At 49.0% G+C, this 14,002-nt stretch overlaps 1 protein-coding gene across 5 annotated transcripts in view; it reads right to left on the bottom strand.

Annotated features, from left to right (window-relative positions):
* The window catches only part of PNPLA7 (patatin like phospholipase domain containing 7), a 63,194-nt gene that overhangs the window by 43,512 nt on the left and 5,680 nt on the right, over positions 1 to 14,002 (bottom strand). For 4 of the 5 annotated variants that reach the window (XM_042963419.1, XM_042963421.1, XM_042963418.1 and 1 more), the window contains 8 exons: positions 13,503 to 13,662; positions 11,899 to 11,979; positions 9,321 to 9,449; positions 8,838 to 8,918; positions 7,497 to 7,623; positions 6,820 to 6,960; positions 2,489 to 2,607; positions 2,225 to 2,371 (listed from right to left, as the gene is read on the bottom strand). In XM_042963419.1, the coding sequence (XP_042819353.1) occupies positions 2,225 to 2,371; positions 2,489 to 2,607; positions 6,820 to 6,960; positions 7,497 to 7,623; positions 8,838 to 8,918; positions 9,321 to 9,449; positions 11,899 to 11,979; positions 13,503 to 13,662 (985 nt within the window). The remainder of the gene's footprint in view (positions 1 to 2,224; positions 2,372 to 2,488; positions 2,608 to 6,819; positions 6,961 to 7,496; positions 7,624 to 8,837; positions 8,919 to 9,320; positions 9,450 to 11,898; positions 11,980 to 13,502; positions 13,663 to 14,002) is intronic. The other variant, XM_042963420.1, reaches the window with a different exon arrangement.

A 14,002-nucleotide genomic window follows, 5' to 3' on the forward strand; every position in this document is an offset into this window, starting at 1 on the left:
AATTAGAAGTAGGCAGAAGAAAAGAAATAATAAAAATTAGAGCAGGGGCACCTGGGTGGCTCAGTTAAGCGTCTGACTTCGGCTAGACAATGACCTTGCGGTTTGTGGGTCTGAGCCCCGCGTTGGGCTCTGTGCTGACAGCTCGGAGCCTGGAGCCTGCTTCAAATTCTGTGTCTCCCTCTCTCTCTGCCCTTCCCCTGCTCATACTCTGCCTCTCTCTGTCTCTCAAAAATAAATAAATGTTAAAAAAAATTTTTTTTAAATAAAAAAATTAGAGCAGAAATCAATAAAATTGAGAACAGGAAATCAATAGGGAAAATCAACAAAATCAAAAGCCAATTCTTTGAAAAAATCAACAAAATTGATAAGCCTATAGCCGACTAAGAAAAAAAAGAAAGAGAACACAAATTATTACTATCAGAAATGAAAGAAGGGACATCACTACAGATAACAAGCAAAGTAAAAGGATAATATAGGAATACTATGAACAATCTATGTTCAACAATTTAATAACCTAGATGAAATGAGCCTATTCCTTGAAAGACACAATCCACTAAAATTCACATAAGAGACTACCTGAATAAGCCTATATCTATTAAGAAATTGAGTCAGCAGTTAATAACTTTCCAAAACAGAATGCACCAGGCCCAGATGGGTTCACTGGTAAATTCTGCCAGATATTTAAGGAAGAAATTATACTAATTCTCTACAATCTCTTTCAGAAAATTGAAGCAGAGGGAATTCTTAGCTTATTCTATGAGGCCAGCATTTCCCAAACACCAAAACCAAACAAAGACAATACAAGAAAACCTTAGACCTGTGTCTCTCATGAACACAGATGCAAAATTTCTCAACAAAGCATTAGCAAATCAAATCCAACAACATAAGAATTATACGCAACAAACAAGTGGGATCTGTCTCAGGTATGCAAGGCTGGTCCAACACTTGAAAAATCAATTAATGGGGGGCGCCTGGGTGGCTCAGTCGGTTGAGCGTCCGACTGCAGCTCAGGTCATGATCTTGTGGTTTGTGAGTTCGAGCCCCATGTTGGGCTCTGTGCTGACAGCTCAGAGCCTGGAACCTGTTTCGGATTCTGTGTGTGTGTGTGTGTGTGTGTGTGTGTGTGTGTGTGTGTGTGTCTCTCCCCCACTCACACCCTGTCTCTCTCTCCTTCAAAAATAAAATAAACATTAAAAAACAGGTTTTTTTAAAAAAAATAAAAATCAGTTCAATGTAATTCATCCCATCAACAGACAAAAAAAAAAAAAAAAAAAAACACATGGTCATATCAATAGATACAGAATAAGCATTTTTTTTTAAAGTAGGTTCCATGCCCAGTGTGGAGCCCAACGTGGGGCTTGAACTCACGACCCTAAGATCAAGATCTGAGCTGAGATCAAAAGCTGGATGCTTAACCAACCAAACCTCCCGGGTGCCCCCAAAAATAAAATCTTAAAAAATAATAAAATAAGAAAAATTAAAAGCCATGTTCATTGTGCCTGTATTTGTCTGAAATGGAAAAGTCTGAAAATCCCGATTGCTGTCATGCATGCAGGGTCACAGGAGCCCTTGCCACTGATCTGGGCAAGTGGTGATATATACCCCCTGGGACACAGACACATGAGTGTGTGTCCCTCCACAGCACGGATGAGAGATAGATATGCACAGCACATTCCCATGCTGGCCCGAGCCAGAGACAGCAGTGATGGGGCCTCCAGGACTGACAACCCTGTGGGCAAGTCACAGGCACAAAGCTGAGCGAGTGTCAGTAGGCCCAGAGGACACACAGGAGGAGTCGCGCACATCAAGTCCACACACAGGCGCAAGGCAGTGGTCTTCCCGGGGAGCAGGGGGTTGCAGCCACTGAGGGCACACAGCTGGTTTCGGGACCAGTAGTTTGGTCCCTTATGTGGTGGCTCCATGGGCACCCACTCTCTTCTGTATACAAGGTATTCACAACTCTTTAACCCTTAGATGGCATCCAAAGTTTGCAGAGCACACAGGACTCACAGCCCGCGGAGGAGGGCAAGGATGTACTGAGAAAGTGCCAGGGAGAGGGTCTGCAAAGCCGCCAGCACAATAACGCCATCCCGGGACACACTGCCCCAAAGGCGTGGGTCTTTAGGACAATGTGCAGGAGTCATCACCCACCTGTCCCACCAGAGACTGCACATGCCTCCATGCTCACCCAAGCCAGAGACAGGGCAGGAGGGTGGCCACTTACGTCCAGCTTCATCAGGGTGAGCAGGTCCTTCTTGGCGGCTCTGAAGATAGCATCTGTCTTCCTGCTGGAGACAGTCTCATCTAAGTTAGTCTCTGAGTAGTGGAAGACCGCAGAGGGAGTGTCTGCAACAATCACGTTCTTCTTGGACTTGAGAAGAACAGAGGCAGCATGATCAGAGGGGTGTGGCAGGGGAAGGGTCCCCGTAGCACACACTACAGCCAAGGGGCACCAAAGCCAGAGAGGGGAAAGAGGGTCCCCACCCACCTTGCTGGCCACAGAGCTCCCAAGGCGTTCTTCTGCATGGAGAAGGACCCTGGCACGGTCACATGCCATCCTCAGGTCTGAGGTTGCACCTGCTGTGCCCCCTACAAATGGAGGGAAGACTGAGGACACTAAGGAGCAGCCTGGGCACGTGGGTCCATATGCGCTCACCGAAGGCCGGCTGAGCTCTCCTTGAAGCCTGAGGAGCACAGATCCTGGTAGATAAAACCACTGGAGCGCAAAGTCACTGTGCTGTCATGCTCTCCTGTGACCCACAACCAACTTTTATTTTGTTTTTTAAATTAAAAAAATTTGGGGGGGGGGTGCCTAGGTGGCTCAGTTGGTTAAGCGCCCGATTTCAGCTCAGGTCATGATCTCACAGCTCATGAGTTCAAGCCCTGCATCAGGCTCTGTGCTGACAGCTCAGAGTCTGCTCTGGATTCTGTGACTGTCTCCCTGCCCCTACCCCACTTGTGCTCTCTCTCAAAACTAAACATTAGAAGAAAAATTTTTTTTTATTTTTAAGATTTTATTTTTAAGTCATCTGTATACCCAACGTGGGCTCAAACTTATGACCCCGAGATTAAGAGTCACACGCTCCACTGACTGAGCCAGCCAGGTACCCCCACAACCAACTTTTAATCATAACTATTTTTGTTCAGTCTGAGACACTGTGTGTTTATAGTACTTACTGTAATACTGTTATGTTATTATTTAACAACCTATTAACATTTTATATATTAACATATTACTGTTTTATTATTAAGCCAAGGTATTGTGATACCAATATCTATTTTACAAATAAAACCCAACCATACTCCCCGTAATGGATACACGCATATATCAAAGGTTACACATTTCTGTAGGATGCTATTCTCCTAGTTTATACACATCACGTATTATGTACTATATACAAGACAGTTGACAAAACTTAAGATTCTGATCAGTGTCTCTGATCTTTGCAGACACATGTCCTATAAGAGGGCATTATTTTTCTGGACCAGAGGAAAGGTATTGGGACCTGCATGGATGTTAACCAGACATGTTAATGGAACTAGATAATTCAGAGTCAAACTTTATTATTTGTGGACTGCTATTATTTTCAGTTATCTAGCACTTAAGCTTCTTTTGAAAAAATTTGCTAAACACATTTTTAAAAAATACAGCAGGTCAGCTGAATAGCTGGAAAAAAAGTGTATCATGACCCCCATTCGCTTTAGACAAAAGAACCAATCCTAGAAGGATAAATATGAATGGTAAAATGTTAAATCTTACAAGCAGATTTCCCAAATAGGACACAAAATAATAATCACAAAAGAAAAAAATTGATAAATTGGACTCTATGAAATTTAAAAACTTCTGTTCATTAAAAGACACCATTAAGAGGGTGAAAAGAGCACAAAATATTTTCAATACCTATATCTAACAGAGACTATCTAAAGAAGTCCTATTAATCAACAATTAGATGAATGACACCCTAAGAGGAAAATGGACAAAAGACAATGGCAGCCCACTCCCCATGGAAATGGAAAGTGCTGGGGCTCAAGAGTCATCAGGAGGCTGGAGGTGCAGCCACAGAGAGACCCACTGTGGCCCAGGGGGTGAGGTGAAGAAGACAGGACGGTGCAAGAGCAGGAGGTTTCCCGGAAGATGGTGCGACCTGTCGGCAGCACAGACACCCAAGGCCAAGAGCACCTGAGGGGACGGAGGCTCCACAGTGGACAGCACAGCCTTGGGAGGGTAGTGGAAGCACGAACTGGGACCGACACTCAGAAAAGCGTGGGCAGTGCCTCCGAGTCAATCGTGTGCACTTTATGAGCCAGCGGTTTCAACAGGAACACATACATGTGTGTTCAACAGACACACATGCAGTGTATTCACACAATAAATCTCTATCCATCGGCGAGAACAGGTGCGTCTTGCTCCACACAACACGCATGGATGTCAGACGAAAGCTGAGAAGCAGCCTGGCTGCTGGGACTGAGAAGAGCAGGGAGCAGCAGCCTAACTTCACCACTGGTAACCGTGGCACCTGCTTTTTGCACCTGGGTGCCGGCCTCACAAGTGAGTTCAGTTTGTGAAAAATCATAAGCTGTCCGTTCACGATTTACACCTTCTATATTCATATTATACAACCATAAGCAGTTAATGAAAATTGAGAACACCTTGGGATCCATGAAGAAACAGGCAAATAGAACACAAAGGAATACCTAAAAACACAAAAGATACCTAAAAAGTAGATCCTAGTAATGAAATATCCAGAACAGGCAAACCCAAGAGACAGAAAGCAGATCAGTGGTTGCCCGGGGCTGGTGCAGGGGGTGATGGCTGATGAGGACACGGCATTTCCACTGTCTGACAAAATGTTCTGGGAACAGACAGTAGTGATGGATGTAAAATTTTGTGAATATACTAATAAATTGTACACTTTAAAAGGGTGAACTGGGGGGTGCCAGCTGGTTAATCGTCCAGCTCTTGACTTCAGCTCAGGTCATGATCTCACAGTTCATGAGTTTGAGCCCCACATTGGGCTCCATGCTGGCAGTGCAGAGCCTGCTTGGGATTCTCTCTCCCTCTCTCTGTCCCTCCTCTGCTTGTGCTCTCTCTCTCCCTCAAATAAATAAGCTTTAAAAAATAAAGAAATTAAGTAAATAAATAAAAATTTTTTAATGTTTTATTTATTTTTGAGAGAGAGAGAGAGAGACGGAGGGAGACAGAGAATAAACAGGGGAAGGGCAGAGAGAAAGGGAGACACAAAATCCAAGAAGTAGGCTCCAGGCTCTGAGCTGTCAGCACAGGGCCCGACATGGGGCTCAAACTTGTGAACCACGAGATCATGACCTGAGCCGAAGTCAGATGCCCAACCAACTGAGCTACCCAGGCCCCCCTAAGTAAATAAATACATAAATAAAAGGGTGAACTCAGGGCACCTGGATGGCTTAGTCAGTTAAGCATCTGACTCTTGATATTGGCTTAGGTCATGATCTGGAAGTCGGTTGTGAGTTCGAGCTCCTCATTGGGCTTTGTGCTGAGCATGGAGCCTGCTTGGGATTCTTCCCCCACTCCAAACCCTCCCCACTCTGTCTTAAAAAATAATAATAATAAACATTTTTTTTTAAAGGGTGAACTTAATGGCATGTGAATCACATCTCCAAAAATCTATTACTAAACAAACAAAAAATTCCACGTAGAGTCAAAAACTTGATACCAAATGAACATGGCACCAAAGGAAAAAAAAAGCAACAGGTAAATGAAAGATCTTAACGGCGCTGTGTAAATTATCAGTATACAAAGTAAGAAAAGACCTAATTTCTTACTTCAAACACATACAAGTAGGAAGTGCAAATGAATGAGACCTCAGGGAAGGGAAAACCACAGAGATAGCAGAAAAGGATCTAGACAAATGCACTTACAACCCAGTGAATGAGCAAAGAATAAGGAAGGCCCCAAACACAAATCACAAGGTGTGCAACGGCTGCTTTTCAATAAATGAACATCAAGGATTCCTGCTCCACAATGGTCCGCAAGGCTGGGCGTTGTAACAGACAAACACGGGAAAAAGACATCTGAACAATTACAAATGGTGAAAGGTCTCTATCCAGAGCATATACAGAATTAATGCAAGTCAACAAGGCAGACTCGAAACCCTGCAGAAAATGAGCAGAGAATATAAACAGACAATTCTTAAAGGGGGACGCAGATAGCTCTCAAATACACCAGATGATGAAACCTGCCGGCAACTCACAAAATGCACATAAAAACTAAACAAACTTTCTAATGAACATAAGAGCAAAATTAGAAGGTGGTAAGGAATGAGCTAGTTTGTGAAGGCTGCGGACGGGATGAGAGAATCCCTGGCCCAACCGCCAGGATGCGCTGGGAGCCTATCCACACAGAGGCCAAGTCCCTGTGGGGAAGGTGCCCCGGAGAGGGGCAGAGAGCTGCTGAGAAAGCACAGCAGAGACAGACTGGGGACGAGCTGGCATGGACATCTCCTGGAGAGCTCTGCTTGCGTGGAAGCAGATCCAGTGGCAGCTGAGGGGCCAGAGGGCCTAGGAAGTCTATTTCAGCAGGGGATGCAGCCTGATGGTGTGCACAGGGAAGAAAGGATGGTGCTGGAGCAGATGCTCCTGCAGTGGCCGGGCACAGCCTCGGGGGTGAGAACACGGGGAGCACAGAAGTGGCACAGCGTGGAGAGGAGCCCACAGGATGCCTGGGGCACCAAGACAATCACCACCGCATCAAATCAAGGCTGAGTGTGTGCACAGGGTTCTCTGGGCCTGAGGGCTTGCCCACCCATCAACGCTCCAAGGTCGGGGTACCCAATGCCTTACCTGGTGGAGCAAAAGGGGCCTGGTCACCTGCCTGGGCCTTGCTGAGCTCATCCAGGATCTCTTCGTGAACAGAAGGCAGCGGGAAGGACTGGCTCCTCTTCAGCAGAGGCCCAGGGGCTGCTGCACGGCTGCCCCCTCGATCTGCCGGGAGGAGACGGGTGGGAAGCAAGGCCTCTGTTCCCACAGCAGTGCAGAAATCACGTCTCAAGGGCCTCTGAACACACCCTCACCACCCACACGTGCCTGGCCCTTCCCAGGGACCGTTTTAGTCCAGGTGGCCCTCCAAGCGCACTGGCATGAGCCTGGCACGCTTCGGCGCTCCACCGGACCCTCAGGTGAGTTTATACAAAGCCACCTTCCAGGAAGGGCCCCGCGCAGCATAGCTTGATTTTACTAGTCTGTTAGCCATTTGTTCATACACGAGCTGGTGACCTGTCCCACATCTGTTAGCATGGCCGCACGTTATACTGTCACCCTGGAGGTGACCCCTAGCCAAGATGCTTCAATGGACAGTCTCTTGCCCCAGATGTAGGCCCCTCTCAAGGGCTAGAGCGACACGAAGTTTGGAATCTGCTCCCCGAATGGCTGCCTCCTGGAGCCAAGTCCTCCCACAGAGACAGGGGTGAGGGGAGGAAAGGAGGCCCGACACAGGCTGGAGGCCAGGCCAGGGCCAGTACCTGGATCGCAGGACTCCTGGGGCCGGAGGGGCCTCTCAAGACGATCCTCAGAGCCACAGCACACCTGCCTCTTGGCCTTGCCAGCAGCCACGCTGGCCACAGACACCAGGGGGATAGCCTGGCTCTCCTGGGGCGTGAGAAAGAAGCAGGTGCTCCAGCGGTACCCTGGGCTAGTAGTCTCCGCAGCCACACTTAGGGGGATGAGAAGAGTGGTGACCAGTGGAGAGACTAGCTGTGTGCTTACGGCAACAAAGGCCCAGCCTGCTTTATCCCGGCAACTCCGTCAAGTTTAAATGGTGGTCCACACTGTCAGAAACCTTAATGCCCTTCATTAAGATGGAAAGTAATACTGGGGCACCTGGATGGCTCAGTCAAACATCCGACTCTTGATCTCTGCTCAGGTCACGATCTCACGGTTCGTGAGTTCGAGCCCCGCATCGGGCCCTGTGCTGACAGCTCAGAGCCTAGAGCCTGCTTTGGACTCTGTGTCTCCCTCTCTCTCTGCCCCTCCCCTGCTTATACTCTGTCTCTCTCAAAAAATTAATATTAAACTTTTTTTTTAAAAACAGATGGACAGTAATGTAGAAAACAAAAGGTTGGGGCACCTGGGTGGTCATGATTTCAAGGTTCATGAGTTTGAGCCCCCACATCGGGTTCTCTGCTCTCAATGCAGAGCCTGCTTCAGATCCTCTGTCCACCCCCACCCCCTCTCCCACTCGCGTGTGTGCGCGCACACTCTCTAATAAACATTTTGTTTAAATCTTAAGTTAAAAAAAACCCGAAAGGATATGCCCTAGAATACCAGTAAAGGAAGATGATAAAACCTAATGCCCATCAAAACTAGAGACAACACCCGAGGGTAACACTGACCCCAATAATTAGAGGTCAGCATCCAGCCCCCTCCAACCAGGGCCTCGGAGGGTCTCATCTACTGCTCACAGCAGCTCCGGGTGGAGTGAGCTGACCCTTCTCACAGCCATCAGCTCAACCCCATGGCGGGAGGGACCCCAGGGTGCAGGAGGTGGCCGCCTCCACTGGGTGGGCAGGCAGCTCAGCTGTGTGCACCAAGTGAGCAACAGGAAAGGGGAAATGAGGTCACAGAGCAAGGTGACCAAAGGGGCCACATTCAGGCCAAACTGCAGGCTGTTCTGGGAGGAGTAGGAGTCCCATCCCCCAAACCCCATGGGTGGGAAGGGTTCTCGGCAGGAACTCTCGGGACACTCAAGCCCCTGACTCATCTACCAGTATCCGCTTTAAGGCAGAGGAGTAAACCTTTCAAAGCCCAGGGTCCTGGCCACAAGGATGGGGGCGGGGGGGGGGGGGGGGCAAGGCTGCACTTACAGGGTTGAAGAGCTCTGTGGTGAGGCCCAGGTAGTTGTGCAGAGCCAGAAAGGTGACCCGCTGCAGCCGCACCATGATGATCTGTGAGGGGACAGCCAGCTGTGCCAGGCCTGGTGCCTCCTCAGACCCCCGCGCCCCTCACCACCCTCCCAGGCACGAACCCGAGGTTCTGACAACCCCCCAACGGCCACCTAAGATATTGGCGCTAGGGACGTAAGGACTCTCTGCATTATGTGTGCAAGTTTTTGGTAAATCTTTAAGATTACTTCAAAACAAGTTTAATAATAAAAAAAGAACCCTCTTGGGGGCTGGTAGGAGTTCCGAGGACCTCTGTGAGGTCATGAATGTTAACTTTTACTGTAAAATGTGTATTACAAAACTTCCAAAAAGCCACCTTAGTCTTTTCTACACCCACTCGGGATGCGCCTTCATGTGCGTGCAGTGGCTCCCAGGCCAGAAAGGGGGACTGCAAAAGCGACCCACCTGCACTACCCTCACCAGGGTTTCAGGATACTTCTCAAAAACTCCTTGAAAAGCCACTGCTGGGAGCCGGAGGACGGTGGAAGGGACAGCCGCACGGGCGGACACAGTTTTGTATGGAGCAGTGTGGCCCTGCAAGGACAGCGAGGTCAGGCCGCTCCCAGCACCCTGTCTCCAGAAGGGGCGAGATGCCAGCACCTTGCCCCACATGGGACACCCACGAGGGCCCTGAGGAGCCTTGCCCTTCACGGGAAGCAGATGGCCAGCAGGCTCCAAGCACCAACCACTTCAGAGGAGCCGGCTGGCACTACAGAGAAACCCGTTTTTCTGGCGAGGATGCCACCCTCTGCTGGCACCAGCCTATCCTTCCACTGTTGCTTCCTGGCAACCCCTGGGATTTTCTCTGTCCTGATGGCTTTGCCTTTGTCCAAAGGTCACATAAATGGAACCACACAGGTCTGGCTCCTCTCACAGAGACGGCAGCTGGAGGCCCGCCATGCTGTTCACACACCAGCAGTGGCACTCTTCATGGCTGAGAACGGGGTTATTTTATGGATGCTTCACAGTGTCCTTACCACCCAGCAGCTGAAGGGCAATGGGCCTGTTTCCAGTTTGGGGCAATTATAAATAAGCTGTTATAAATGTTCACGCACCGATTTTGTGCAAACAGTTTTCATTTCTCTTGCTAAATATCCAGGAGTGGAACTTCTGGGCCATGCGGTCTATGCATCTTTAACTTTCAAGAAACTACCATGCTGTTTCCACAGTGGCTGCACCACTTGCATATCCCCCTTCCCCCCGCCCTGCCACGGATGAGTCTCAGTGGCCCACACGTACATCACATCTACACCGCCAGGGTTGAATGGTCAGGAACTTGGCTGGTCTGGGTCCCTGGTTTCAGGGGGAGCCCCTCAACCCTTGTTAAGTCCTCACATGTTAGCAATGTCTGTGTTACCAGGGTGGGCCCAGCAGTCTCTGGAGGGAGCTGTGTAACTGGAAGTTTGCCCACAATGGGGGAGTGGGGTAGTCCCGACCTCCTAACCAAGCCCTGTACATCGGGAACTCTGGGCATGTGGTTCTCAAATGTTCTAAGTGAGTTCTGGGACTCAGCTCTTCTCCTTGGAATCATTTCTGCTCATTTCACATCCTTTACAGAAAGAAAACTGTGCACCTTACAGATTCCAACACACCAGCCAGAGCCCTACACAGCCATATGGGGCCTGTCCTGCACGTCTGAGTAGCCTCTCCCAGCACAAGGCTCCAGGCAGAGGCTGCCCTCAGCTGGCCTTCTAAGGCAGGTCTGCCTTGCTCAGAGGTAGTGTCCCTCTCAGCCCTGGCCAAGCATCTCGTGAAGGCACACCAGGTCCTGGGGCCAGAGCAAGATGCCAGAGTCCTATCCATGCCTCCACCCCAGGCCCCACCACAGCTCAAAACACGTCTGTGCCAGCCTAACAGGGATGGGTGAAAACAGTGGGCACCCTCAAAGTCTCTGGAGTTTATCACCCCCTTGTGCACAAGAACTCAAGAACTGGATCAGAGGACACCCACCAAGGGCTCCGCCCACCATGTGAGTGTCACACAAGTACATAGGTTCCTGGCCCCACACGGATGCGTCCTTGCCAAGGTCTGCTGAACTGCTCTAGAGACTCCTCTGTGCAGTTTCTGGGGAAACTGAGGTATAAGCTGCCTCAATGTATAGCTAAAAGTGAAAGCAGAAAGAATAACTTCGAAGGTAAGGTGACAATCACATGCCACCTTTTGAGCTACACAGGTGTGTGCATTATCTAAGCTCAAGTAGCAGACACCTAAGATTTGCTTCATTGTATGAAGACTTTACTCATGAGAAAAAGAAAATTAAACATTAAATTCTAGTTAATGAGATAGGAATAGTCATGCTGAGCCGAGACTTCTTGAAGCTGGTGATGCACACACGATTAATTTTACGATTCTGTCTTCTTTTGAATATGTTTCAAGTGTACCATGATAAAAAGTTTAAAAATCCCAAGATAACATTTCATGTTATCTTTTAATTGACTGGACTGGCAAAGATCAAACATGAGATGGCTCCCTAGCTGGTGGGGTGAGGACACAGGTGTCCTCCCGCAGGACTGTGGCTCAGGCGTGTGGGGGGTGCACTCTCACACCTGGGAAGTCTCTGCTAGGGATCTGTCTTGCAAATTGGTCCTCAAACATATGGAGTGGCGTGCACACAAAACCAGTCAACAGCAGGAGATTGGGAACAACAGAGAGACACCCGTTACCACAGAAGATCCATGGGAGGGCCCTCCTAGGAAGGGGCCTTGGGGCCTGAAGGGTGAGAGGAAGTGTTTTCACTCACAACATTTGTGCCTTTTGCATCTCAGACCACGTGTATATAACAATAATCATTTAAGAGACAGCCAAAACCCGTGAGCAAATGCCCAGCTCTCCTTCAACACAGTTACAGCTGCTTTCCCACACACCCTTGACCTGCTGGGGGTCCCTCCCGTCCTAGGCCAGCCCCTCGCCACTGGGGAGAACTGGACTCGGCAGTGAGGGACATGCCGTCCAGGTGACTTCTGGGTAGACCCGGGAGACTCACAGTGATGACATCCAGGATGCTGAGGAGACTGTGGACGCTGTCTCCAGCCAGAACCTCCTTGACCGCCACCTCGGTGCCATCCTGCACTCAGGAAACAGAGCAGAGTCATCCCCTGACAGGTGGCTCAGCCCAGCCCAGGCCAGCTGGGCAACACAGCCTCCACTGTCGCCTGTCCCGAGGGTTAGGCTGTGCCCTATTTGACCTTCAGGAATTAGAAGTGGAGCAAGCTCCAAAGCAGAGGACAGAAAAAACAAAGATGAGTTAAGAGCAATCAGGAAGCTCGGCCTGGGCGTGGCCCTTCAACCCAGGGCTTATTCTCACTAGGAGGACTTAGACTGAATTTCATAAAACCTAAGTGAGTGTGCTGGCCCAAACAAAAAGTTCTAAGGACCAAATTCGGTTGTTACTGGCATAAATAATAGCATTTTGATGTGTTTTTCCACTGGATTAAAAGAGAAAGAAAAGTAGGTGCTTATTTAATACAGGAACTTCTCAGCTTCACCCAGGAAATTCCTTTTTGAACTTGTTCAAACTTGGCCCTGGTCACCCTCCAAGAACCCTTCCTTCTGGCCCAAAGTCACATTTTCAGGAAAGGCTGGCTAGCTGGGAAACAATAACCCTGGATGCTGATATGGCCCAAATGGGAGGAAACTAGACAAAGACCATTTCTTCTCTCATCATCCCATCAAGTCCAGTGTGGGATGAAGCCACACACACACAGTAATTTTGCCCGGACAACATCGTATCTAGAAACCCAAAGAATATGTGGGATCCATTATGGGTCAGGGCCCACCCCAGGGTCCTGGCAGGTGGGGACTTCCCTAAGGTCAGGGGCCACTTTGTGCAGACTGGGGCTCACTGAGTGTCTGCTTCAACAATAATAAGCAGTGGGAAGCCTGGGTCACTCCCCTGGGAAAATCAAAGGATACATTCTGCTGGAAAGCAAGACTTCCACAGGCTTGATTGGCCTGGAAGCTGCTCCCTGGGACATCTGATTCATGGGTGTAATTAACAGAGGCAGGAAGCAAGTATTGCGTTTCCAGCTGAATTAATACCTTAATTATTTTCTTAGAGTTAAAATCATTCACAACAGGCAAGGGTACAACTGATGGTGGCAGGTCAACACCCAACTGCTGAGGGTGTTCTCGGGAAACTGGAGAGACATCTCAAAAGGCTTAGAACAGGTAAAAGGCAGAAAACCACCGAATGCCGCTGAACCCACTAACCCATGGGTACCCCCACATGCATGAGTGAAGGTAACGTACCAACACTGAAGGGCAGCTGTGTGCCAATGCCGGGACCAAAGTGTGCCATTTTCCCCAAAGAACTGAAACTTAAAATGCTATACTAACTTTTCAATATAAAACTTAAAAAAATGTTTTCAATGACAGACATCTAAGTAAAAACACAACATGAGCGCCTGGCTGGCTCAGTCGGTAGAGCATGCAACTCTTGATTTCAGGGTTGTGAGTTCAAGCCCCATGTTGGGTGTAGAACTTACTTAAAAAAAAGAAACACAACAAACAACATACACAACAGACCCACACCCTCCACCTTGCTCTGCACTCCCTGGGGCCATCCACACACGTGACAGGCGCTCTTACCGCGTCCTGGATGCAGACTTCCAGGCGCCCATCCTGCACTACATAGATGCTGGTATCTGGTTCCCCCGGCTGAAAGACATGTTCCCCTTCGAGCAGCTGTACAAAGATCATGTGTTTGCAAAGTTCCAGGAAGAGTGGCTTCTCAAAGTGGCCTAGGACCCTGTAAGAACCATAGCACATGTGGGACACCTTCTGGAAAGGAGAGAAGGAAGGACAGCATTTCCAAGAGGCTGATGCAAATACAGCCACTGCCACAGGCACTGCTGGTCAGACCCACAGGGCTAGAGTTCACAGAGAAGCAGACCCTGCAGCACTGGCCACCTGGAGTCACTGTCAGGACAGAAGCTTACACTTCGGGAATTCCCATAAACTGCTTTCCCGTCAGCTCAAAGAACTCTCGAGCCATGACTATGAATCTGAACCAGAGACATAAGCAAAAGCAGGTGGACGGAACACCCCTCCTGGATGGTGAAGCGCCACTAGAAAGAATGGGGTTTCTG

This window comes from Panthera tigris, chromosome D4 (genome assembly GCF_018350195.1).
Source record: "Panthera tigris isolate Pti1 chromosome D4, P.tigris_Pti1_mat1.1, whole genome shotgun sequence".
In the NCBI taxonomy this organism is placed as follows: domain Eukaryota; kingdom Metazoa; phylum Chordata; class Mammalia; order Carnivora; family Felidae; genus Panthera; species Panthera tigris.